The 27,217-nt window shown below is 42.2% G+C and overlaps 2 protein-coding genes and 1 pseudogene across 3 annotated transcripts; 2 read left to right on the forward strand and 1 right to left on the reverse strand.

The window, feature by feature from the left end:
- The first annotated feature begins 4,418 nt into the window (after window positions 1-4,418).
- LOC110523509 (POU domain, class 5, transcription factor 1) lies at window positions 4,419-8,939 on the forward strand. 2 transcript variants are annotated; one of them, XM_021602262.2, is made up of 5 exons: window positions 4,419-5,578; window positions 5,730-5,838; window positions 7,629-7,759; window positions 8,066-8,230; window positions 8,506-8,939. In XM_021602262.2, exons 1-5 carry the CDS (start codon window positions 4,832-4,834, stop codon window positions 8,758-8,760), a joined length of 1,407 nt encoding a protein of 468 aa, XP_021457937.1. In that variant the 5' UTR covers window positions 4,419-4,831; the 3' UTR covers window positions 8,761-8,939. The 2 variants fall into 2 exon arrangements, with proteins under 2 accessions (XP_021457937.1, XP_021457936.1); XM_021602261.2 differs by having other exon boundaries at window positions 4,426-5,578; window positions 5,727-5,838.
- Window positions 8,940-9,755: 816 nt separating this feature from the next.
- On the reverse strand, window positions 9,756-20,814 carry fut7 (fucosyltransferase 7 (alpha (1,3) fucosyltransferase)). The gene is made up of 2 exons (XM_021602263.2): window positions 20,646-20,814; window positions 9,756-12,010 (listed from the first exon to the last, which is right to left on the reverse strand). Exon 2 carries the CDS (start codon window positions 11,969-11,971, stop codon window positions 10,925-10,927), a length of 1,047 nt encoding a protein of 348 aa, XP_021457938.2. The 5' UTR covers window positions 11,972-12,010; window positions 20,646-20,814; the 3' UTR covers window positions 9,756-10,924.
- Window positions 20,815-24,266: 3,452 nt separating this feature from the next.
- On the forward strand, window positions 24,267-25,808 carry LOC110522858 (annotated as a pseudogene).
- Window positions 25,809-27,217: the final 1,409 nt, after the last annotated feature.

Raw genomic sequence — 27,217 nt, forward strand, 5'->3', positions numbered from 1 at the left:
TCAACTGTGGGATCAATTATTAGGAAATGGAAGACATACAAGACCATCTCCCTCGATCTGGGGCTCCACGCAAAATCTCACCCCGTGGGGTCAAAATTATCACAAGAACGGTGAGCAAAAATCCCAGAACCACACGGGGGGACCTAGTGAATGACCTGCAGAGAGCTGGGACCAAAGTAACAAAGCCTACCATCAGCAAGGGCATTGAAGGTGAAACGTGGCTGGGTCTTTCAGCATGACAATGATCCCAAACACACCGCCCGGGCAACAAAGGAGTGGCTTCGTAAGAAGCATTTCAAGGTCCTGGAGTGGTCTAGCCAGTCTCCAGATCGCAACCCCATAGAAAATCTTTGGGGGGAGTTGAAAGTCCGTATTGCCCAGCAACAGCCCCAAAACATCACTGCTCTAGAGGAGATCTGCATGGAGGAATGGGCCAAAATACCAGCAACAGTGTGAAAACTTTGTGAAGACTTACAGAAAACATTTGACCTCTGCCATTGCCAACAAAGGGTATATAACAAAGTATTGAGATAAACTTTTGTTATTGACCAAATACTTATTTTCCACCATAATTTGCAAATAAATTCATAAAAAATCCTTAAATGTGATTTTCTGGATTTTTTTTCTCATTTTGGTCTGTCATAGTTGAAGTGTACCTATGATGACAATTACAGGCCTCTCGTCTTTTTAAGTGGGAGAACTTGCACAATTGGTGGCTGACTAAATACTTTTTTGCCCCACTGTATGTACCTATTCCATTAATAAACGATCAGCCGTTTCCAGCTACAATAGTCATTTAAAACATTAAGAATGTCTACATTGTATTTCTGATCAATTTGATGTTATTTTAAATGGACAAATGTGCTTTTCTTTAAAAAGCAAGAACATTTCTAATTGACCCCAAACGTTTGAACGGTAGTGTACATATGAAATGGGTAAAACAGTTTAAACATTGAAGTGACCAGTGACTAAAGTTCAGGGCAAGGTACTGGGCAGAGGCCGGCTAGTGGTGACTGTTTAACAGTCTGATGGCCTTGAGATTGAAGCTGTTTTTCATTCTCTTGTTCCCAGCTTTGATGCACCTGTACTGTTTCCTCCTTCTAGATGGTAGCAGGGTGAACAGGCCGTGGCTCGGGTGGCTGAAGTCCTTGATGATTTTCTTGGTCTTCTTGTGACTCCAGGTGCTGTAGATGTCCTGGAGGGCCGACATTGTACCCTGCGGTTGCGGAGGGGGCAGTTGCTGTACCAGGTGGTGATACAGCCTGACAGGATGCTCTCAATGGGGCATCTGCAAAAGTTTGGGTCTTAGAGGGCAAGACAAATGTTTTCAGCCTCCTGAGGTTGAAGAGGCGCTGTTGCACTGTCTGTGTAGTTGGACCATTTAAGATAGCCACTGATGTGTACTGCAAGGAACTTGAAGCTTTTCACCTTCTCCTCTGCGACCCCGTAGATGTGGATGGGGTGTGCTCCCTCTGCTCTCTGCTGAAGTACACGATCAGCTCCTGCGGCAAGCGGTACCGGAGCACCAAGTCTAGGTCCAAGAGGCTTCTAAACAGCTTCTACCCCAAGCCCTAAGACTCCTGAACATCTAATCAAGTGGCTACCCAGACTATTTGCATTCCCACTCCCTCCTATTTTATGCTGCTGCTAGTCTCTGTTTATTAGCTATGCATAGTCACTTTAAGAACTCGACCTACATGTACATATTACCTCAATTATTTACTGCTGCTCTTTAATATTTTATACTTTTATTTGTTATTTTGTAGGCATTTTTCTTAACTGCATTGTTGGTTATGGGCTTGTAAGTAAGCATTTCACTGTAAGGTCTACTACACCTGTTGTATTCAGTGCAAGTGACAAATACGATTTGATTTTGTTGACTTTGAGGAAGAGGTTATTTTCCTGGCACCACTGTGCCAGGGCTTTAATCTGCTCACTGTAGGTTCTCATTATTGTTGGTAATCAGGCCTACCACTGTTGTGTCTTCTGCAAATTTGGATATTGAGTTGGAGTTGTGCGTGGCCGCGCAGTCATGGTTGAGCACACACCCCTGGCGGGCCCCCGTATTGAGGATCAGCGTAGTGGAGGTGTTGTTACCTACCTTTGCCACCTGGGAGCGGACCATCAGGAAGTCCAGGACCCAAAAGCAAAGGGTGGGGCTCAGACCCAGGGCCCTGAGCTTGGAGGGTGATATGGTGTTGAAGGCTGAGCTGTAGTCAATGAACAACATTCCTACATAAGTATTCCTCTTGTCCAGATGGGATAGGGCAGTGCAATGGCGATTGTGTCATCCGTGGATCTATTAGGGCGGTATGCAAATTGCAGTAGGTCTGGGGGGGTGGCAGTTCCAGTCCTCAGAGGGCCTGATTGGTGTCAGCTTTTCCCCAGCCCCAGCTAACACACCTTAATCCAATAATCACCTAATCATGATCTTCAGTTTAGAATGCAATTAGATTAATCAGCTGTGTTTGCTAGGGATGGAGAAAAAGTGTGACACCAATCAGACCATCAAGGACTGGAGTTGCCCACCCCTGGTCTAGGGTGTCAGGTAAGTTGGAAGTGATGTGATCCTTCACTAACCTCTCAAAGCACTTCATAGTGGCAGAAGGGGGTGATAGTCATTTAGTTCAGTTACTTCTGCTTTCTTGGGTACAAGAACAATGGTGGACAACTTGAAGCAAGAGGGAACAGCAGACTGGGATGGGGAAAGATTGAATATGTCTTTAAACAATCCAACCACCTGGTCTGCACATGCTCTGAGGGGGGGGGGGGTGTAGAGATGCCCCGACACCATGTTCATTCATCTCCTATTCACACTGCACATAGCAATGTACAAATGCTATAACTTTCATAATAACATCATCAACCACCTACTCAAATAAGTCACTCTCTGGACATGAGTGTTTCATTCAGGGTAGGGGGTAGGTGTGTGTGGGCCGGAATCAAAGGGTTTCGACTTATTGTTCGTGTCTGAAAAGGAGCTAATGGTCGGCCATCGCTACTCAAGGACTAAAAGCCGCGGGGTGCCCCCGGGCCAAGTCGCACAATGACACCCCCACTCCTCCCGCGGCGCGTCTTCCTGCCACAATCTGAAGCAAACGACTCGCTATGGGGGTGCGTATCTGTATCGGTGCGACGGCCATCCACTCTTTTCAATACACCCATCAAGGCTAGTATAAATTCGACTGGATGCTTTTAGTTTTAGTAATTTCCTCTGCGTTGTCCTGATTTTACATGGGCAAAAATTGGTTTCTGTATGTAAAATTGAGCGTAAAGTTGTCACTTCAGAAAAGTTCAACCATTATGTGCATCATTCGTTGAGTTAATTGTCTATTTTGAAATGTCATAAGACTGCTTTTAATTTCTAGACTTACTGACCCTTTCACATGTATTTCTGAAACAGGAGACCTTCTCAGTTTACTGATATCCATGTAATTAGGCTACAGCGCCATCACATTATAGGCATTGTCTCTCGGCCAAAAGGATGGTCCAAACATTGTGAAATATGACAAAACATGAACCTAATTCTTTGTTTAACTTCATTAATGATTGTGGGTCACATGAGGCAAATGTGGTTTGTGTATAAGTCTAAACCTCAATGGAAATGCATTGAGTCGGTTATAATTTCCATTTAACAAATTGAAAGATTTTTCCCAAACTTTTTTTTTTACATTTTAAATTCTAACAATTAGCCAGAAAATTCAGCAAGCGAATATATGGGTCTATGCTATTTACATTTTGATCGAATGGAATGTCACTTACTCGATAATTATTTTTGCACAAAATTGGCTTTTTAGGCTATGAAAAAAAATCTTTATATAGCCTATTGTTTTATAGTGTAATATAAAATGGATAAGTTGAGCATGATCAGCAAGGTTGCCCAAATGTTGTTACATTAAATATTATTGTTGATTTGAACACAATTTTGCGTATACTTTCTTGGCCTATAGGCCAACATTTTATAATGAGTGATAGTCAAAATGTAATTCTGGTATGTATTTAAATACATCTGCCTGCATGTAGGCTATCCCAAATCACTTTTAATATCGATGAAAGCTAGTCAAGGTAAATTATTTAAACAATGTCCACAACGCTACATGCATATTAGATATGTTATTTAAATTCTCAGGAAGACGAATATTTAGTATCAATTTTTTTCAGTCAAGTTTTCAATGGGAAAGCACGTTACCTGTTATCTCACGGTCAGTGTTATCAGGGATCTTTGGGACGTCCCTACAACAAACTTTAACCCCTACCCTTAACCTAACCTTAAACAACCCTTACCTAACCATTTACATTTCAACTTCAGTGGGAGGTAGGGACGTCCCAATGATCCCGGATAGCATAGACCGTTATCTCGCTGTGAAGGAAAAAATCAAGTTCGTTCGCAAATTCACTATCAGCTGTGTTTGATTGTCTCTCTCGGCCAATGGGAGGCGAGGCAATTAACATCCCAACACCGATTGATTAAAAAAAACTGTGGAGCTGGGGTGTTGTGAGACGGCCATTTGAAGGTGAAGTAGGTGGTGAACTCGAGACTCAATGGACTACAGTTGATGGGTCTCTCGCACACAGGCTTCTATTTCTGTACAGGTTTGTTTCCACACAGCTCGAAGAGAAACTTTCGGGATTGATTTTTACCCTTTAAGGAATTGCTCAAAGAACGCTGGCGTTTGGACATTTTCTTGCCACCCTCAAGTGTTCAGGACAGGCCGTTCAGAAACGATGTTCTATCTTGCGTAATGGGTATATAGACGGTATAGACTACAAGCGTGTCATTGACTATAACCAAGTGCCTGAACCACATTGTCTGAGATTCAAATAAAGGAGAATGTCGGAGCGATCTCAGAGCCCTCTTTCGGATTGCAACAGCCGGACGGATGACTTCAGCCGACCCATGTACGCCCAGGCCTTGAGTCAAGAAGCGTTTGGAGGCACGTCGCTCCAGATCCCTCACGGCGTTCTACAGCACCACAGTCTTATATTCAACAAGACTGCATACAATGGGTTGCCTCCAACACCTCAAACCTTTTTCCAATTCCCACCAGTCGGTGGTGACTATAGGGCCTCAGATTTACAAACCGGTGACTTTTGCCAACCCAAACACTGGTATCCCATCGCCGCTCCCGAATACACCGGCCAAGTACCGAGGGTTGCAGTGACTACGCAGGCCACAAACCTGAGCCCACCCATTGCCGAAGACAGGGAACAAATCAAAATGCCTGATATAAAGATTGAGAAGGATGTCAATGACGAGTATGAGGTAAAGATTCAACAGTATCCAACTCCGTCGTCCGCTGTGGCTCACGGGGTTTACTACTCGACCCCATGGAACCCCTCGTTTTGGCCCGGCCTTCCCCACATCACTGCTGAGAGTTCCAATATTCAAAACCTCAACTCCATACCCTCAACATCGTCTTCAACATCCCCATCGCTCTCGCCGTCACCCCCCAGCAATGGGTTACCCGGGATCACGTTCAACGGGAGCGCAAGCCAAGGTGCCCAAGCGCCCCAGGCGCAAACTCAAAGCAATGGATCCTCCAGCGCCAGCGGTGGGTGCAGCGACTCGGAGGAAGAGGTGAGTCTGAAAATAGGCCTATGTACCGTTATCCCCATGATGTCCCATTAGCTTGTGTTTACCCTGGAGCCTGCCTATTAATTTTAAAAAAGTGAAGGGATGGACAATGTTTCCTAAAGTCTTTGGTAAGTGTGCCTCTTTTTAACAGGAGAACCCTTCAACTGAGGAGCTGGAACAGTTCGCCAAGGAGCTGAAGCACACGCGTATAACACTGGGTTTCACACAAGCAGATGTAGGAATGGCTCTAGGCAACCTTTATGGTGAGTTTGGATTAGGCGTACACTAAAACTACCATTAACCTATGTCACAGCCTAACCTTGCCAATGTGAGCTGGTGAATATTAATGCATGCTTGGTCTTTGAACTTACTGAGTGTTCCGTTAAATTGGCATAGAATACTATGGTCCTTGTGTTTGAAATCTACTGTAGTTGTTGCAGTGTCAACTAGGGATTAACTTGGATCCCGGCAAATGACCGCACACCAGATCCGAATGCACTTTAGACCTCTCATCAGAACTGAACATTCGATCCCGTTCTGAACCAAGACCAGTGAGCTGAAGCCCAGGACTGGTTCAACATCACATAAATTAAATGAGCCCTAACCGGACAACCATACACTATATTGATTCGAACTGGTGATGAAAACAATGTGGCGGGCGGCAGCTGAGTGGGGAGACAGGAAACAGCCATTGGGCCAAGAAAAAGTGCAGAGGAAACTCACCTTATGTTCAGCCGAATGATGAAAATATTGGAATTAAGTAGGCTAATGCAATTGAAGGCGTTTGTCAAATTCTTGCTCATACTGAAACTCCCAAAGTGATATAAAACTGTTATACAAAATGTTTTAAGCTATACTCGTGTGTGGTCAACTAAATTATGATTTCAGCACCGTTTTCATTGGGACAGCGCCATGTCGCTGATTTGAGAAGAGTGGGGGACTAGTCAATGTCAGATCTTTGTTTTCACTGAATCTCCGTTTAGATATTTGGTAACAATTCAAACTGGGGAAATGTTAGCTAAATTGGAGTCTGTGCTAATGAACATATTTTTGATAGTTTGCTCATATATTAGCTGATCAGAACATTTTGCTAGAATGTTATACAAGTGGATTTTGCCCTTCACTCGCGTAGTAAGTAGCCTGTTCTACACCCGACCAAAAGCCAAGGTCTGTATATTTGGTTCAATTATATCTGGCTGGACAAGTGGAAATGGTAGCTCATTTATTCGTTTGCTCCTCTCACTGATCAAACATTTAGCATGCAATAATGTAGCCTAAATCAAGTGTAATTGCTCTATTTACTCACGTAGTAGCCCTATATAGAGTTTAGGTTTTTTTCCAAAACGTCCCTCTAACTTTTTTCTGTAATCCATAGGTGGAATTACCAAATCACTTCTCGCATACGAATGTAAATAAAATAAAAAAGTTTCCCCCTCTTCTCTGCGCTGTCTCGTATTGCTGCCTCTATGAGAGCTTCGGTAGAGTGTGTAAACAACACAGTCGGTCCCGGTTAAGATGCCTTGATATCTAAACAAGTTCCTCTTCATCTCCCGTTATTCATGAGCTGACCTGCCATCTGTATAATCCACTCGATTTTGCCAAATAAAGTTTTGGTATTCGTTTATCTAGCAAGCTTAATCACTTTGATCATTGACTTTGTTTGGCTGCTGTTAGTACATGTCTGTGTCGAGGTAGCCTAGGCATACTGATGAAATGCGCTGAATTAATTGCGGAACATGATAATGCTCTTAACTGATCAACTACCTAATTCGCAATAATGTTATTGGGGAACTGTTACTCTATCATTACAAAATATTAGTTTCTCTTGGTTGTGAAATCTTTCAATAGTGTTGCAGCCAAGACTCCAATTTGGCTCAGCGACAATCTTATTTAGGGAGAATCCTGAGCGACCATATCTTGGTTTTAAACGCTCCGATTTTTGCGTATTTCCCAGGATACATATGAATTATTCCTGGTATTGCGATTTGGTAGATTTTTGGGAAAATATTAATCCCTAGTGTCAACTGCTGACAATGACTCGTTCTCTGTTTAGGCAAGATGTTCAGCCAGACTACAATCTGTCGTTTCGAAGCCCTCCAGCTCAGCTTCAAGAATATGTGCAAGCTGAAGCCCCTGCTTCGGAGATGGCTGAATGAGGCTGAGACCTCTGACAACCCCCAGGATGTGAGTACTCTTCTAATCGAACTTTTTATCAGATATCTTTGTTTTGCTTAGAATCACAGCTGGTACAGAGCAGCATCAGGTTTGCACAACGTGTCTAGGATTCCATCTTGTTGGCCATGAACTTCCCATGGCCAACCAGAGTAACATTTATTAGAAAATGTTCACCAAATGTTATCTATTCAACTTTTGCATTTGGTATTTGAGGGGAGGCCCTTTTGGGGGGGACCAATATAGTTATGTCCTCTGCAATGGACCAAAGTACACTGTAATGTCCCAGTCTGAATGTGAGTATACTTGTATCCCCAGATGTACAAGATCGAGCGGGTGTTTGTGGACACCAGGAAGAGGAAGCGGCGGACCAGTCTGGAGGGTTCGGTGCGCACGGCTCTAGAGTCCTACTTTGTCAAGTGCCCCAAGCCCAACACCCAGGACATCACACACATTGCAGATGACCTGTGTCTGGAGAGAGATGTGAGTCCCACACTGATACAGCCTTTCCTCAATTCCTTTGTCGCCTACTGGCCTTTATTTCCCCAACCATGCATGGCTGTTTAGTCTAATTGGCTCTTAAATGAAATGGACCCTAAATTCATTTATGGTAAATATGCTTTTCCCGTGTTGCCATGGTTTGTATCTCAGTGCTGTATGTGATGACTCGTCTGACACTGCCAGGTTCTATATTTTTAAAATTAAGGAAGTGGGGAAATGTGGTGTTTTCTGGACAGCATGTGACTTGTGTTTGGCAGGTGGTGCGTGTGTGGTTCTGTAACCGCAGACAGAAGGGCAAGCGCCTGGCCCTCCCTTTCGACGAGGAGTGTGAAGAACAGTACTACGAACAGAGTCCACCTCCCCCGCATATGACCCAATCCCCCCTCCCTGGGCAGGGGTACCACCTATCCAGCCACACCGGGGCCCCCACTTTCTACATGCCCCCCCTCCAGAGGCCAGAAGTCTTTAAGCAGGCCCTGCACCCTGGACTGGTGGGTCACCTGACCAGCTAAATGTGTTCCAGTTCTCTAAACCAGCTCTGGCCATATGGCCTCCCATTCCCACCCAACATACAGTGGGGAGAACAAGTATTTGATACACTGCCGATTTTGCAGGCTTTCCTACTTACAAAGCATGTAGAGGCCTGTCATTTTTATTATAGGTACACTTCAACTGTGAGAGACGGGATCTAAATCCAAAATCCAGAAAATCACATTGTATGATTTTTAAATAATTAATTTGCATTTTATTGCGTGACATAAGTATTTGATATCAGAAAAGCAGAACTTAATATTTGGTACAGAAACATTTGTTTGCAATTACAGAGATCATACATTTCCTGTAGTTCTTGACCAGGTTTGCGCACACTGCAGCAGGGATTTTGGCACACTCCTCCATACAGACCTTATCCAGATCCTTCAGGTTTCAGGGCTGTCGCTGGGCAATACGGACTTTCAGCTCCCTCCAAAGATGTTCTATTGGGTTGAGGTCTGGAGACTGGCCAGGCCACTCCAGAACCTTGAGTTGCTTCTTACGGAGCCACTCCTTAGTTGCCCTGGCTGTGTGTTTCGGCTCGTTGTCATGCTGGAAGACCCAGCCACGACCCATCTTCAATGCTCTTACTGAGGGAAGGCCGAGGGTGATTGACTGTCATCTTGAACTTCTTCCATTTTCTAGTAATTGCGCCAACAGTTGTTGCCTTCTCACCGAGCTACTTGCCTATTGTCCTGTAGCCCATCCCAGCCGTGTGCAGGTCTACAATTTTATCCCTGATGTCCTTACACTGCTCCCTGGTCTTGGCCATTGTGGAGCGGTTGGAGTCTGTTTGAGTGTGTGGACAGGTGTCTTTTATACAGGTAATGAGTTCAAACAGGTGCAGTGAGTGGAGAACAGGAGGGATTCTTAAAGAAAAACTAACAGGTCTGTGAGAGCCGGAGTTCTTACTGGTTGGTAGGTGATGCAAATTAATTACTTAAAAATCATACAATGTGATTTTCTGGATTTCTGGTTAAGATTTCGTCTCTCACAGTTAAAGTGTACCTATGATAAAAAACAGACCTCTACATGCTTTGTAAGTAGGAAACACTGCCGATTTTGCAGGTTATCAAATACTTGTTCTCCCCACTAGCTATTTTCTACCTCTTCATTCCACCAGTCCCTTGGCTCTGAATATCTGCGGTGAGATTGTTTTTGCACAAAGTTGTCTGACCTTTTTTTGATATTTTAAAAATGAGATTTTTTCCCCTTTATCTTGAATATCCTTGTCTTGTTGCAGTTCGTCCAGAGGTTATCTATTAGGTCTTACATACAATTTCTTTAAATATTCTTTGCAGTCTTGTCCAGAAGGTATACTCTCATAGTGGAAGTATGATACAATTTTTGATTTGTCTTAAAAAAATCTTGCTATGTTTGTTATCCATGCCTGTATTGCATATGTTGACTAGCTGTTTTTAATCTAATGGTAGCCATTGCGGTAAAGGGATTAACCAAAGTGGTACTTATGTTAACATGATCAGGGACCTGTGTTGTTAATGGTTGTCACTGTTACAGAGCTGATTACATCACCACTCTTATACAAAGACTTGATCAAAACAAATCTGAAATGGCCATCCAGCGCAGGCACAATCTAGTGCCTTGTGTAGTTGAAGTCATTTCATCTTCTATGTGACTCAAATCTCTTGGCTAAAGATTTTACACAATCCCATGTTTATAAATAAAAGCATATTTGATAATTTTATTGAAACTCTGGCTATTTCTCTGGTGCAACCTTAAGATGTTACTTGTAACTTTTGCACCACACAATTAAATATTTTTTATTTTCCATGCCAACCTGTGTCGTAACAACAATTAGTGAATATGCTATTGTGTACAGAAATGCAGCATGTGTAACACAGATCACCCATAAATGCTCAACCACTTTCCCTGTTTCTCACACATTAGTTGTGTGGGGAGGTGGTTTATTGCTGAAGTGTCCATGTATGTGAAAAGAGCTGGTCCTAGAGAAGACCACCTTCACATTTTTAAAAGGTGTCCTAAATGTCACTCCCCTTGTATAGTGCACTACTTTTGACCAGACCCTATGAGCCCTGGTCAAATGTAAGGACCTGCATAGGGAAAAGGGTGCTATTTAGGATGCAGAAGTCTGAGGAGCTGCCAAAGTGAACCATGGGTGTGGTTTCACTTCCTGACCCAGGCTTCCAGGTCATGGTAAACCTTCTGAGCAGGCAGGCTGTGATACTGGGGGCAGATGCTACACAGCCTCTCCCTCCAGTCTGTATACACTTTCACCTGATAGCTATGCCGCCACGCAAAGTACCCAGCATATCTCTCCTTGTCCAGTTGCAGCTGCCGGAGATAGTTCCCCAGCTCCTTGGTGGATGGAAAGTCCTCAACGTGGATGAAGGAGTTGGGCGGCGCCACGGCTATGTAGTCATCTGGAGGTGGACCCAGAACCACAGGCACCGCCCCTGCCTGGTAAGCGTTCCGCCAGAGCTTCTCAGTGATGTAATCCTTGGAGATGGAGTTCTCGAAGGACAGGTAGAAGTAGCAGCTTGAGATGGTGGGCAGCAGGTCGATGGAGGCCAAAACACTCCCTCTCAAGCGACCATACACCTCCACGGGGATGCTTCTTTTCAGGCTCTTGTACACCAAGCTCCTTCTGTGCTGAGGCTCATAGTGACTAACAACCCAGCAGGCCAGAATGGACTTATTTTTGGGAATGTCTTCTGTGCTGCTATCATTACCAGTATCACAGTCCTTCGGCAGCAGCTTACCATAGGGCATGGTGATATCGGCATCGCGGCGGTAGGACATGGTCCAGTTGAACACGTTATTGAAGGGCTTCAGGTATCTGCTGTTGTCAGGCGACTCCAGAGAGAGCCAGACCCACTTCTGGTGCCTTGGCCGGTGAAGGTGGAGGGGCAGCCGCTCCTGGCCGTTCATCAGCTCTCTGTGGTGGAAGACCACCAGGTCAGCACTGGGGTAGAGAGAGCGCTGGTCCACCAGGCGGCAGTCAGGGATACGGTACCGGTTCCAGCACACGTCTCCCTCCAAATTGTAGGAGGGGCCAAAGGGCCAGTGCCACAGCAGGATGGTGATGTTGTTGTGGCTTCTGTCAGAGTTTGGACCCCACCCACCCCCACTCCCCTGTCCCACCAGAAAGAACAGTAGAGGGGCCAGGCAGATGAGGAGGAAGAGCCTGAGGCAAAATGAGGGGGATTTCATGGTAGAGCTGGACCCTTGTTTGTCATCAGGGTTCTGTCACTGCAGGGAAATGAGCAGAGAAAACAGGATTGAGTTTCTGTTAACCTTGACTCAGGGGTAAACATAACATGGTAAACAAATCTGAGACATTCAAATTGTTACATTTCGTATTAATTTGTATGATAGGCTATGTTACAAATTACAATTCATACAATTACAAATTTGCAATACGTATGTTACGAATTACATTTTTTTTTTGGACTAATGTTAGCTGGGTTAGGAGTTAGGGGAAGGGTTAACTAACATGCTAAGTAGTTGCAAAGTAGCTCAAATGTAAGTAGTTGCTAAAATGCTAAAGTTGTCCTTGAGATTAGAATGCACAACCTTTTGGTTGCTAGACGTTCATATCATACACCCTACCAACCACCCTCCTTTTGTCTTATGTATTCATACCAAACGTAACATATCATACTGATTTGAGTGTCCAGGATTATCGTTTACTATGTTACTTCTAGGCTATTAGACCAGCCTGTATCTGTACCCAGTAGCCCACTGGCCTTATCACTTATTTTATTGGAACACCATCCATCCCATGGTATTATTAGACACCCAGGGAGCGGTTGATAAATGGCTGAATGATAATGGCTACGGTATGCATCTCCTTGTAACAGGTTGATGTACATGTTTGTTTGTCACCATCTCTACCATCTCAATTTACATGTTGGGAGTAGTTTGGTCAAAGATAGGACTGATCAGTTGGAGATTGAATTTGTTTGCTACTGCTAAACATGCTTTGTCATTCTTATTTTGGTTGTGTTGCGTGTTACATTTGACTTCCTGTATTGTGGTTGTCTATCCTTCCCAACTCTGTGCTTGTCCCCATGTCACCAAATACAATGTTATTTTACAGAAAACAAATTAACGAAACTTTCAGCATGCTTAGGGAAGGGCACTCAACATGCTCGTTACTGGCACAAATGACTGATTGGCTGAAAGAAATTGATAAGATTGTGGGAGCTGTTTTGTTAGACTTCTTTTGTACTATGGATTAATATCCTCTGCCTTATCATGGATGGGCAGTTACCTATCCAATAGAACACAGAGGGTTTTCTTCCATGCAAATTATTTTGTTGAGTATGATGTACTGCAGGGCAGCCGGCTTGGGCCATTATTTTTTACTAATAACCTCCCACTGCAACAGTAAAATAAATAACTGACACCTTTAACATAGATCTCCAGTCAGTTTTAGAATGAGTAACTAGCAATAGGCTGCTGCTAAATATCTCAAAGATGAAAAGCATCTCTAGGGACAAGTCACTCGCTCAACCCTAAGCCTCATCTGGATCTATTATTGAATGTGGCTATTGAGTCATTTGAAGAGACTAAACTGCTGGGTGTCACCTTAGATAGCAAGCTATCATTGTGAAAACATATAGACTCAATGGTTACTGTAATGGGAAGAGGTCTGTCCATGATACGGCGTTGCTCTGATTTATTGATATCTCAGTCAATCAATCAGGTCCCACAGGCCATAGTTTTGTCACACCTGAACTTCTGTCCAGTTGCGTGGTCAGGTGTGGCAAAAAAGGGCAAATTGCGTTTGTCCAAAATGGAGCAGCACATATATTGCACTTAGATGTACAAGGAGTGCGAATGTCAATGCCATGCATGTCAATCTCTCTGGCTCAAAGTTGATGAGAGATTGACTGCATCGCTATTGATCTTTGTGCAAGGTGTTGAAGGTACTGAACTGTCTGTTCAAGAGGTTGGCAAACTGTTCAGACACTCATCAGTATCACACAAGACATGCGACCAGAGGTCTCTTCAATGTCATTAGGTGCAGAACAGAGGCTGGGAAAAACACTATTAAAATAGAGCCATGACTAAATGTAACTGCCATGCACTCCAGGTAACTCAAGCTAGCAATAAAATAACACCTTACGGCAAGACGGAGACTGTGAAGAGAGACATCTTTATGCGTTTTGTATTGTCTTAGTATTATGTGCCTGTATTAATAATGGCTGCTCAGTGAAACGACCTGTGCTGACTTTAATGTGCAAGCCTTCCTCCATGACCTGGCCTCTAATTGGTATAGAATCAGCTTGATCCCCTCTGTCGAAGACGCTCTGACTTTTAAAAAATATTTTCAGTGTTATGAAAACAAATGTTATTAGTCACATACACGTGTTTAGCAGATTGTGGGTGTAGCGAAATGCTTATGTTTCTAGCGCTGACAGTGCAGTAATATCTTACAATTTCACAACATATACCCAATACACACAAATCTCAGTAAAGGAATGTAATTAAGAATATATAAATATATGGATGAGCAATGTCAGAGCAGCATAGATTAAAAAACAGTAGATAGTATAGAATACAGTAGAAACATATGAGATGAGTAATGCAAGATATGTAAACATTAAAGTAAATGATGTTCCGTTTGTTCCATTTATTATTATCGTTAACAAATACACACCTGTAAAGAAAATGAGAATTGAAAACACGTTCTGCCCCTGGTTCGACTGTGATCTGGTAGTGACTCCACCTCAATAATTCCATTTGGCAAATCGCTCGGCACACACATACTCAGACTGATTGGCTCTCATTCAGGCAAATTATAAATAAATGCACTCAGGCAATCCGGGAGGACAAAGTTAGTTACTTTAAGGACCAGTTCTCACTCTGTGGGTCTAACCCCAAGAAGTTCTGGAAAACGGTTAAAGACCTGGAGTACAAACCCTCCTCCTCACAGCTTCCCATGTCAGTAACAACCACATTAAGGGACAAGTAGCACATGGCTGAGCTCTTTAAGTCAAGATTCCTTTTTGACTTTGCCATGCCTCCTTGCATGTCCAACATTTCTTCATCTTCCACCCCTTCTAATACGACTATCCCCGATGCTCCTCCCACTTTTCCCCCTATCCCGCTACAAAGTTTTTCCTGCAGGCGGTCACTCAGTCCGAGGTGATAAAGGAGCTCCTTAAACTTGACCCCCAAAAAACATCTGGTTCAGATGGTTTAGGCCCTTTCTTCTTTAAGGTTGCTGCCCCTATCATCACCAAGCCTATCTCTGACCTTTTTAACCTGTTTCTCCTCTCTGGGCAGATTCCCATTGCTTGGAAGGCAGCCACAGTGGGTCCTTTATTTAAAGGTGGAGATCAAGCGGATCCTAACTGTTACAGGCCTATTTCTATTTTGACCTGTTCATCAAAAGTGTTGGAAAAACTTGTCAATAATCAACTGACTGGTGTGGTGGAATATTGACTCAAAAATATAACACTCTTACTAGAACTTGTGAATTCAAAAAAGACTTAATTACAAATGTAACAAAGCTGAGCCCCTCCATGGAAAATACTAAATTCTCATATTACAGAGTCCTGCCTTTATAGTATTCTGTCTTTGCATAGCGTATAGAGTCCCCTCCCTCTATATGAAAATAGCTTCCCTTAACCTTTCTCCACCATTATCTTTCCACCTCACTTCTTGCTTGTTATATCCTGCCTGTTTGGCCCTGTTCAAGGGTATCATCGGATGGGGCCACAGTGTCTCCTGACCCCTCCTGTCTCAGCCTCCAGTATTTATGCTGCAGTAGTTTGTGTTGGGGGGGCTAGGGTCAGTCTGTTATATCTGGAGTATTTCTCCTGTCTTATCCGGTGTCCTGTGTGAATTTAAGTATGCTCTCTCTAATTCTCTCTTTCTTTCTTTCTCTCTCTCAGAGGACCTGAGCCCTAGGACCATGCCTCAGGACTACCTGGCATGATGACTCCTTGCTGTCCCCAGTCCACCTGGCCGTGCTGCTGCTCCAGTTTCAACTGTTCTGCCTGCGGCTATGGAACCCTGACCTGTTCACTGGACGTGCTACCTGTCCCAGACCTGCTGTTTGCAACTCTCTAGAGACAGCAGGAGCGACATTGACATTTACTCCTGAGGTGCTGACTTGTTGCACCCTCGACAACTACTGTGATTATTATTATTTGACCATGCTGGTCATTTATGAATATTTTAACATCTTGGCCATGTTCTGTTATAATCTCCACCCGGCACAGCCAGAAGAGGACTGGCCACCCCCCATAGCCTAGTTCCTCTCTAGGTTTCTTCTGAGGTTTTGTCCTTTCTAGGGAGTTTTTTCTAGCCACCGTGCTTCTACACCTGCATTGCTTGCTGTTTGGGGTTTTAGGCTGGGTTTCTGTACAGCACTTTGATATATCAGCTGATGTAAGAAGGGATATATAAATACATTTGATTTGTTAACGCCCACATCTTACAGCTGTATAGGTTATAATGGTAGCGGGGCCCTGGTCCTATATGTTCCATTCTTTATATAGCCATTCTGTCTTAGCTCTTCAAAGTGGACAGTCTAAATACTGCCTTCTAATATTGGAGTCATGCACTTGATGACATCATTTCTGCGTCCGGCCAATGGAATTATTGGCTTGATGTTGTTTTCTCAGTATAGCAACTGCACCTAGTTACATTGCATCATCTTCCACACTGGCTTTCTTGATGTCTATTGTATCCTCTCGGGTATGCAACCTGGTTTCCGCTCAGGTTATGGATGTGTCACTGCAACCTTAAAGGTCCTAAATGATGTCACCATTGCCCTTGATTCTAAGCAATGTTGTGCTGCTATTTTTTTTTTGACTTGGCCAAAGCTTTTGATACGGTAGACAATTCCATTCTTGTGGGCTGGCTAAGGAGTGTTGGTGTCTCTGAGGGGTCTTTGGCCTGGTTTGCTAACTACCTCTCTCAAAGAGTGCAGTGTATAAAGTCAGAACATCAGCTCTGCAGATTTTGCTGTGAGGAGGCAGAGTCATTAGATCATTTATTTTGGTACTGTCCACATGTAGCTTGTTTTTGGTCACAGGTCCAGGAACAGCTAAAGAACTGCAACATTTACCTAGAACTAACTCTGCAGATAGCAATACTGGGTGATCTGGAAAGTCATAGACAATCAATAATTATTATTGCTTTTTTAATTTACAATCTGTAGAAGTCATGAGAATAAAAGGTTCAGTACTTTTGTGAAGCATCACAGCACAGTTGAAAAATATATGGCAAATAGAAATCCAAAATAGATGGTGTTAAGAGATAGATAGGAGGGGCTGAATGGAGCTGAATGATGGGACTAATAACAACAAGATAACCAATGTAAAAACATACAGGGTTTGTAAAATGTATATAGGTTCAGAAATGTTGTGAAATAGAAACCAAACTGGATGGAAAATAGAAATAGAGGAAGGACTAAAAAAACTTGTCTGTAAAATGTATTTAATTGGTATAAACTGAAGGTAGAAGCATAAGTGCTATTGTTTATTAGTTTACTCCAATTGGGGAGGGGTGGTAGGGAATAATAAAGGTATATTCTAAGGAAAGTATGTATATGTATGAATGTTTATGTATACATACAATTGAATTTGAAGTTTACATACACTTAGGTTGGAGTCATTAAACTCGTTTTTCAACCACTACACACATTTCAACAAACTATAGTTTTGCCATTTCAGTTAGGACATCTACTTTGTGCATGACACCAGTAATCTTTCCAACAATTGTTTACAGACAGATTATTTCACTTATAATTCACTGTATCACAATTCCAGTGGGTCGGAAGTTTACATACACAAGTTGACTGTGCCTTTAAACAGCTTGGAAAATTCCAGAAAATGATGTCATGTCTTTAGAAGCTTCTGATTGGCTAATTGACATGATTTGTGTCAATTGGAGGTGTACCTGTGGATGTATTTCAAGACCTACCTTCAAACTCAGTGACTCATTGCTTGGCATCATGGGAAAATCAAAAGAAATCAGCCAAGACCTCAAAAGAAATATTGTAGACCTCCACAAGTCTGGTTCAACCTTGGGAGCAATTTCCAAACGCCTGAAGGTACCACGTTCATCTGTATAAACAATAGTACGCAAGTATAAACACCATGGGACCACGCAGCAGCCATATTGCTCAGATTAACGTACCTTGGTGCGAAAAGTGCAAATTAATCCCAGAACAACAGCAAAGGACCTTGTGAAGATGCTGGAGGAAACAGGTACAAAAGTATCTATATCCACAGTAAAACAAGTCCTATATCGACATAACCTGAAAGGCTGCTCAGCAAGGAAGAAGCCACTGATCCAAAACTGCCATAAAAAAAGCCAGACTACGGTTTGCAACTGCACATGGGGACAAAGATCGTACTTTTTGGAGAAATGTCCTCTGGTCTGATGAAACAAAAATAGAACTGTTTGGCCATAATGACCATCGTTATGTTTGGAGGAAAAAGGGGGATGCTTGCAAGCCAAAGAACACCATCCCAACTGTGAAGCACGGGGGTGGCAGCATCATGTTGTGGGGGTGCATTGCTGCAAGAGATACCGGTGCACTTCACAAAATAGACGGCATCATGAGGGAGGACAATTATGTGGATTTATTGAAGCAACATCTGAAGACATCAGTCAGTTAAAGTTTGGTCGCAAATGGGTCTTCCAAATGGACAATGACCCCAAGCATACTTACAAAGTTGTGGCAGAATGGCTTAAGGACAACAAAGTCAAGGTATTGCAGTGGCCATCACAAAGCCCTGACCTCAATCCTATAGAAAATTTGTGGGCAGAACTGAAAAAGCGTGTGAGAGCAAGGAGCCCTACAAACCTGACTCAGTTACACCAGCTCTGTCAGGAGGAATGGGCCAAAATTCCCCCAACTGATTGTGGGAAGCTTGTGGAAGGCTACCTGAAACATTTGACCCAAGTTTAAATTGTTTAAGGCAATGCTACGAAATACTAATTGAGTGTATGTCAACTTCAGACCCACTGGGAATGTGATGATATAAATAAAATATGAAATCAATCATTCTCTCTACTATTGATCTGACACTTCACATTCTTAAAATAAAGTGGTGATCCTAACTGACCTAAAACAGGGAATTGTTCTATGGTTAAATGTAAGGAATTGTGAAAAACTGAGTTTAAATGTATTTGGCTTTTTGTAAACTTTCGACTTCAACTGTGTGTGTGTATGTATGTGTGTGTGTATGTATGTATGTATGTATGTATGTTTACCCCAAAAATATATGGGGGATTGGAAATGATGCAGACAATTACATTGATGGACGCAACAAGGACAAAGCATCTGCTGGGCTGTTATCTACAGTTTTGCAACATGCAGGTCACACCATGTTACTCAGTTCTTGTCACACACAAACAGGCCAGTAGCAAGCAGTTGTTTAATCTCATAATGATGCTCCAGTGCACAAATGCAGACACCTCACACAACCAACATCAGATAATATGTAATCATATATATGCTAATGCCTATAATGTAAAATACAGAATCCAACACCAACAAAGGGTATATAACAAAGTATTGATATAAACTTTTGTTATTGACCAAATACTTATTTTCCACCATAATTTGCAAATAAATTCATTAAAAATCCTACAATGTGATTTTCTGGATTTTTATTCTCATTTTGTCTGTCATAGTTGAAGTGTACCTATGATGAAAATTACAGGCCTCTCTCATCTTTTTAAGTGGGAGAACTTGCACAATTGGTGGCTGACTAAATACTTTTTTGCCCCACTGTACCTTGTTGGTCAGTGGCAAGAGGCTGGTACGACACCATGTGCTAACTAGCTAGCTAGTTAGTTAGCGACACCGTGTGCTAGCTTGCTTTTTAGATAGCACATGGTGTAGGCCTCACCTTCCGTTTGCTGTGTACTGGAGAGAAAATTGGGCCGACAGGCGGGGGCGAAGGACACTATCTACCGGTGTTGCTAGTTAGCTAGCTAGCACACAGTGTTGCCTACACCTCCCGTGTACTGGAGAAAACCGTGCCCGACAGCTTGCTTTTAGGAGGCCTGCGTGGTTCTGGTATCGGGTCCTACCGTCCTTTTTTGCTTATAAATTGATCTGTGGATACCGCAGATCGAAATGGCTTGCATTGATTGATTGATAGCCCTGGTACCCAAGGACAAAGTAGTATTTTTTTCTGGGCCTGTCTGATGTAGGATGTGAAATCTGAAAGTATTTGAATCTGGGCACTAAAAATCATTACATCGTAGTGCAGCATGAGGGAGTGGTTTCAACACGGTAGCACATTCAGAGATCTATTTATAGCCATTAATTTAAAATAATTAATAGATTTTAAACAAAAAACACTTTCTGTTTGTCAGAGTATTTTCAGATGTTGTTATCAACAAATAAACAGTTTCACGTTTGGATTCAGCCTTGTGTCAGGTGAACTGTTGACTAATAATTCCCCTTACTCTTGAAACTGTTCCCTTTCAATTGCTGCTATACCATGGTTATCTAATTCATATTTCTTGTGTAAGAAACATTTCAATTTAGCCCTATCAATAAAGGCCAATTCTCACAAGTGTAAAGGATTAATTGAGTTTTTAGATCGTTGCACAGTAGATTAGAGTGACAAGAAGTAACACATGCAACCTCTCTGACAAGAAGTCTGTGTAGTTCCGACCACAAGACTCAGATACGAGCAGTCTGAGTAACTGAAAGTAGCAGGAACAGAGAGACACAGGACCAGAGTGACACACTCACTCTTGAGATTAGGAGAATCTTAACGTGATTAACTGGAATCTAACCAATTCACAATACAGAGTAAAATAAATAGTTTAAAAAACTCCCTCCCTCTCCAACATGCCATGGACAGCACAATAGTTGTGTCCCTCTCTATCCACTAACCTGGGAGGTGGGCTGTGGGTCCGTGGATGTGAAGTCCCTGTCTTGTCTGCTCCTGTTGATGCGGACCCTGCTTTAAGTGTCCACAGAAGGCAGAGGTGAAAAGGGTTGTGATGCTCTGTGTTGATGATTGAAAGATAACTTTAACGGGATGTACGTACTCAGTGTGCACAGCAGCACTATGCTCTCCCTCTCTCTCTCTCTCTCTCTCTCTCTCTCTCTCTCTCTCTCTATTACTAAGCAGGAGGAGATTGTTGGGACCATCATAGTGCAAGTTAGTGTAAAAAAATGATTTGACGTGTTAGTCAGAGGGCTGTTAGGACACAGTATCTCTACCATCTACAGTGTTGGTGGTAATACATTGTGTGTTTACAGTGGTTAACATTGAGCTGGTGTTTACCATGCTCTGCTGTGGCCATATTGGTGATGAAGACAAATAGGTTAGCAGAGACTGTATTTCATTGTACATGATGATTACCCCAACAGAAAAATATGACTTGAGTGAAAGTCTAAAAGTACTCGGTTTGAAATATAATTAAGTATCAAAAGTAAATGTAATTGCTCAAATATACTTAAGTATCAGAAGTAAAAGTATACATTATTTAACATTCCTTATATTAAGCAAGCCAGATTGGAACCATTTTCTTGTTTTTTAATTTTACGTATAGCCAGGGGCTATCTCCAACACTAAGACATAATTTAAAAATGATGCATTTGTGTTTAGTGAGTCCTCCAGATGAGAGGCAGTAGGGATGACCAGGGATGTTCTCTTGACATTTTCCTGTCCTGCTAAGCATTCAAAATGTAACGAGTACTTTTGGGTGTCAGGGAAATTGTATGGAGTAAAAAGTACAATATTTCCTTTAGGAAGTAAAAGTAAAAGTTGTCAAAAATATAAATAGTAAAGTAAAATGCACATACCCCCAAAAAACTATGTAAGTAAAAATACATTAAAATACTACTTAAGTACTTTACACAACTGACCTAACACATACCTTATTAGTAGGGAAGATTGTTTTCAGATACAGTAGCTTTTTCGGTTAAGTCAGAGGACTTTTCAAAAGTTGCACATGTAAAAGTTTTAGCCAGCCTTTCTAGAGTCAATTTGTAAAAATGGCTAGCTGGAGCTCAGCACAGTTGTTTCCATTTGAAGATGTTTTTATGAAGGAATTTGAATCCGAAAGACTTGTGATCTTACTTGTTGTGGTTATGTCGATGCACTCACAGCTTTCTAGAAAACACACTGAAAACCTGGTCCCCAGCCTAACTTTGCATCCTCATCAGCTGAAGACGATAACCACTCTGAAGTGGGTAGGGCCAGAATCCAAATGTCCATTTGTGCACACCGATTGACTGAAACCAGGAGGCTGAGATAGACCACTAAGAAGGGGAGAAATCTCCCTAAAGAGACTTTGGGGAAAGTCACACTTTTTTTAAACACAAATTGTATGATAAAATAGGTTTATCAGTTTATCAGAAGGGAAGAGATCAAGTTCTGTACTGTTCAGAAAGGGCCAATGTCAGACAGAGGAAACTGACCATCCATCTCTCCCTGATTTCCCAATACAATAGTGTCTTCCAACAGAACTAAAGCCGCAGAATGTAATGCTACACTTCTCTAAACTCTTCTAAAAAAACAGGAAACCAAGAGGGGCCCAGGCATACACTTCTGTATGCCAAGAAACAGTGTGTTGGAAAGCACCTATTGCTTACCTTGACTTCAAAGACAATCATTCTATTACAAAAGCAAACATTCATGTAGAGAATGAGTTTAGTTTAGAAAGCTTGAGAGATCAGGTCACTTGTTAAAGCTGTGACATTAGCTTAAAACGTGATTCCATATCAAGGGCCCATGAACTATAGAGAGAATAACAATACAGTTCAAGAGTATCTAACAGAGACAAATTCAAATCACGAATACCTAAACAGGAACTCTTCATCAAGGTAAGAGTCAGAATCCAATGGAGCCTGTGTTAGGCCTACTGTATTTGAAACTTTAGTCCTGTTTTAGAACAACAGGTTGTACATTTTAGTTACAGAGACAGCTTATAGCAAGGAAGGAATAAATATTTGTTCATACAAATTTAGGATCTTAAATTGAGCCAGTTTGCTACAGCAGGAAAATGATCCTGAAGCAACAGGAAATGGGAATTATGATGTGGATTATAATTAATGGACATTTTTGTAGGGGTTGATAAAAAAGGCTGTATGGGAAATAAAGTCAAAAATGTCAAAGTGGAAATCGCAAACGTCAGAAGCCTTTTTAAACCTCAAATACACTACATATTTTCAATGTCCTGCATTGCAGGAAAGTTCACCTGCAACAGCGTGATCCTTACATCTGTAAATAAACCTAATAGAAAAGCAAACGTTTTATTATATGTGAGTCCAGGTGTATTTGTAAATCACATGGCTAGTTGCTTTAACTACAAGAAAATTAGCACGTGGTCAGCTGCCATTAGTACACCATACATGTTCCAGGGCGTTTTACAACACTCATACATGTTCCAGGGCGTTTTACAACACTCATACATGTTCCAGGGCATTCTGCTACACTACCAGTCAAAGGTTTTACAACACTCATTCAAGGATTTTTCTTCATTTTTTCTATTTTTCTACATTGTAGTGTAACCATCTCACCAGGCTCGAATTTGACTGAGAAGGACATCTCCAATAAGAATCCCTATTGTAAACTATCTAGGGTGATGACAAATAGGGTATCAACTTCAGATGGAATGATTATAGATTTTTGTTATTGTATAAGGATATACTTTCCCATGCATTCAATTAAATTGAAACAGTAAATGACTCCACCAAGGCAACAAGTTGTGTATTATTTACATTTTCAAAGCACCACATCAAAAGAAATACAAATAATAAACCCCAATGAGTCGTGCACAACCCATGTCCAAACGATTTCAAGCTTGTTTTAATAACCCGGAGGCGCGCGTTGGAGCTAAAATAAAATGACGACACACATGAAGTCCCGAAGCTCCCCACCGTTGTGGTTACTCACTACTCGTGGATATTGCCTCAGGGAAGTATGGCAGTTCCTTGCAGGTTTCCTGACAAGATCCACAGCAAGCACAGCTGTCAATTCAGAGAGTACTCTTTAGCAGTAACCAATATCCCATGGGAACATGACCTCGTTAACTTTTCCCAAGCAATTCTCTCTCGGCGTCACACGATGCTAGGCTAACCTCAAGGCTGTCAAATACCCAAATACAATGAGACGGTAGCTTCAGTCTTTACTAAGTCTTTCTTATCAAAATTATAACAACTCTCTTATAAAATAAAAATGATATTTCCCTTTGAAACTTGGTAGGTATCGATTTTGTTTTATTTTTATCGTCTCCTTTTATAATTTTTCTTCACCAACGGTCATAATGTACCGTCCATCCTTTTCTCAACATCTGTGTAATTATTATTATTAAACAAGTAAAGTGTAGAAAGTACTATAGCAATTAATCGTCTTTCTTACACTGTACTTACATTATGAAACAGTTGAACAAAACAAATTACTGACTGATTGAAGAGACCACATTTTTATTCTGTCCATTTTCCTTCTCTATCGCACACCCCTCCAACCTCCACCCATCCACCCGATAGGCCAGTGATGATGGGGAGAGTGTGGGGAACTGTCCCTTCTGTCAGCGACTCTTTATGATCCTCTGGCTGAAAGGGCCAACTTCACCCTCACCACAGTAGACATGAAAAGCTATAAATGTGGCTTTTTACTCTCACGCACATACAGTCTCCACAATGATGCACTTAATGCCACAGTTCAATCCATCCAAGCCAGGCATGAATCGAAGCACTTGTCCATACATGTCCAGGTAACAACTACTTATGAACTGCTAACACTGATAGAATAACTAGAGAATTGTGTGTGATAGATGAAGTGTGCAATTAAAGGCTTTTCTCCCCCATGTGTTTTATCGGGTCCCCTTGCTGTCAGGGCTCCAGAAGTGCTGAAGGACCTTGCCCCGGGCTCTCAGCCCCCGTTCCTCATCTTCGGCGGCGAGGTGCGCACCGACACCAACAAGATCGAGGAGTTTCTAGAGGAGGCACTGGCTCCGCCACAGTGAGTGTGTGATGAACATCAACAGGCATAAATGCACGGACACACACACACACACACACACACACACACACACACACACACACACACACACACACACACACGCCAAAAGAGACAAGTCATTAATTAATAAAAGTTTATTACAGGGCAATTAACATCTTTGCAGTCAAACGTATCCTCCACTGGCTCTACTAACTCAGAAAGCTGAGAGCTAATGGCAATACCTTTCCAGGTACCCCAAGCTGTGCTGTCGCTACAAGGAGTCGAATGGTGCTGGAGATGACATCTTCCACGTTCTCTGCATACATCAAGAACCCTAACCCTGGACTCAACGATAGTAAGAGCCCCTCCTTGTTAGAAATTGATGTATCAGTCATTGAAACAGTAGTTCTGTTTTTTTAGTGCTTGAGTGCTTGAGAAGAAGTTTCTGAAGAGCCTGATGAAGTTGGATCAGTACCTGCTGACGCCACTCCTACACGAGCTGGACCAAAACCCAGACGTCCCCCAGTCATCACGGCACTATCTGGACGGGAACTCCCTCAGTCTGGCTGACTGTAACCTGCTGCCCAAGCTCAATATAGTCAAGGTTATCAGATCAAGCATTCCAGGAAGTCCTAGATTACATTACCTTTGCCAGTGTCATCTATTGTACTTTCCTCTAGTCTGCTCCTCTTTGTTGGAACCATCTCAATCTCAATCAAGAAGGGCGAACGTCTATTCCTTTTACAGTATTTAAAGGTGCACTCAGATGTGTAGCTATGGTTTAAGCAATGGTAATATTGTGCCTTTTATTAGTCTGTATGATTGCAAGTACCACTAGCACCCCTGTGCTACTCGTAAACAGATGAACATGTTGTTCAGTGTGGTTCAGTGTGTGTCTGTCATGTTGACTCCCTTTCCCCCTCTCTTGCTCACCACAGGTGGTGTGTAGGAAGTACTGTGACTTTGAGATGCCTGCGGCTCTGACCGGTCTGACCTGCTACCTGACCAAGGCCTACCAGCAGGACGAGTTCCGCAATACCTGCCACAAGGATTCCGAGATCCTGCTGGCCTACCACTCGGTAGCCAAATACCTCAACAAGTAGATCAGGAGAGAAGGAGGGGGAGAGAGGAGGGCAATGAGAGATAGAGAGGGGGGGGGGGGGGGGGGGCAGACAGGGTAAAAGAGGAGTTGAAGAAGGTATGTTTAGACAAGAGAATAAATGTAAAAAGGGAAAGAGGGCTATGAAGCCATGATTTATGATTTATGTGTAGAGGAGCAGAAAAATAAGCCTGCTGCCTGTGCCTCAGAATGAGGCATATCTGTCTTCTGTCAGTAACATATTTGTGTATAACGCTGTGTGTACAGGGTGAAGGTCTGCTCGTATATGTACAGTTACAATGTGTGTGCAATACAATTATGTGCTGCTTGTTTAGTTTCTGTAGATATTTGCTTTCCTTGAATTATACTCAACTGTTAAAACATTAATTTTAATAATCTTTCAATGTATTTTATGCTCACTTTAAAAACCTAGCAATGTGCAGACTTTGTCTGGCAATTGTAAGGATCTGGATGTTCTATCCCTGAGAGACAAAGAGAAAGCATGATGTCAAATGCCAAGTAAACAAAGATAATTGTGGTACTATTGTATGTGGATTGATAGGTTTTTCATTTATGAAATGTGCCATATTGAAATGACTATCATAGCTAGGCCCAGATAAATATTAGTCGGCCTAAACCTCATTTGAATTGGTTTATCTAAAAGTGTTTGCCTTGCAACTTGTTTTCATTGCTGTGGGTGGAATCATAAAATGAGAATGATCAATTCTATGGGTGGAATAATCACAAGTCAGAGACCACTGTGATGACACACCAAATGCATTTGATGGATCCTTTTTGTCTTCTTCTAATGCCTCTTGAGGGGAAAGTAATCCAAAATTAACGGAAGAAAATCAGAGAATTTATTGTGTTTGGGTAATCCAAAAGTTATGTTGCTAATTACAATTTTGGACAGGTCACTTTTAACTGTAACAGATTACATTTAGAAAGAAACTTACCTACCCAACCCTGGTTTTGGTTCGAACAGAATACAGTCCATAGATATATTATCTATGATTCAGATAGTCAATTCAGTGGAAGAAACACTGAACTTCTCTTATATTGTAATGTGGTCTGTGTGTAGCTGGTGTAGAGGAGTCAGGCGCAGGACAGCAGATATGAGTAAATAAACGTACTTTACTCAACATATACAAATGCAATACAAAAAGAGAGCCCACATTAACGGACCGTACTAAATACAAACAATTACTCACAAACAGACATGGGGGAACAGAGGGTTAAATAACGAACAAGTAATTGGGGAATTGAAACCAGGTGTGTAAGACAAAGACAAAACAAATGGAAAATGAAAAGTGGATCGGCGATGGCTAGAAGGCCGGTGACGTCGTCCACCGAACGCTGCCCGAACAAGGAGAGGGACCGACTTCGGCGGAAGTCGTGACATATATTTTGTAA

The sequence above is a fragment of the Oncorhynchus mykiss genome, chromosome 5 (genome assembly GCF_013265735.2).
Source record: "Oncorhynchus mykiss isolate Arlee chromosome 5, USDA_OmykA_1.1, whole genome shotgun sequence".
NCBI lineage: Eukaryota > Metazoa > Chordata > Actinopteri > Salmoniformes > Salmonidae > Oncorhynchus > Oncorhynchus mykiss.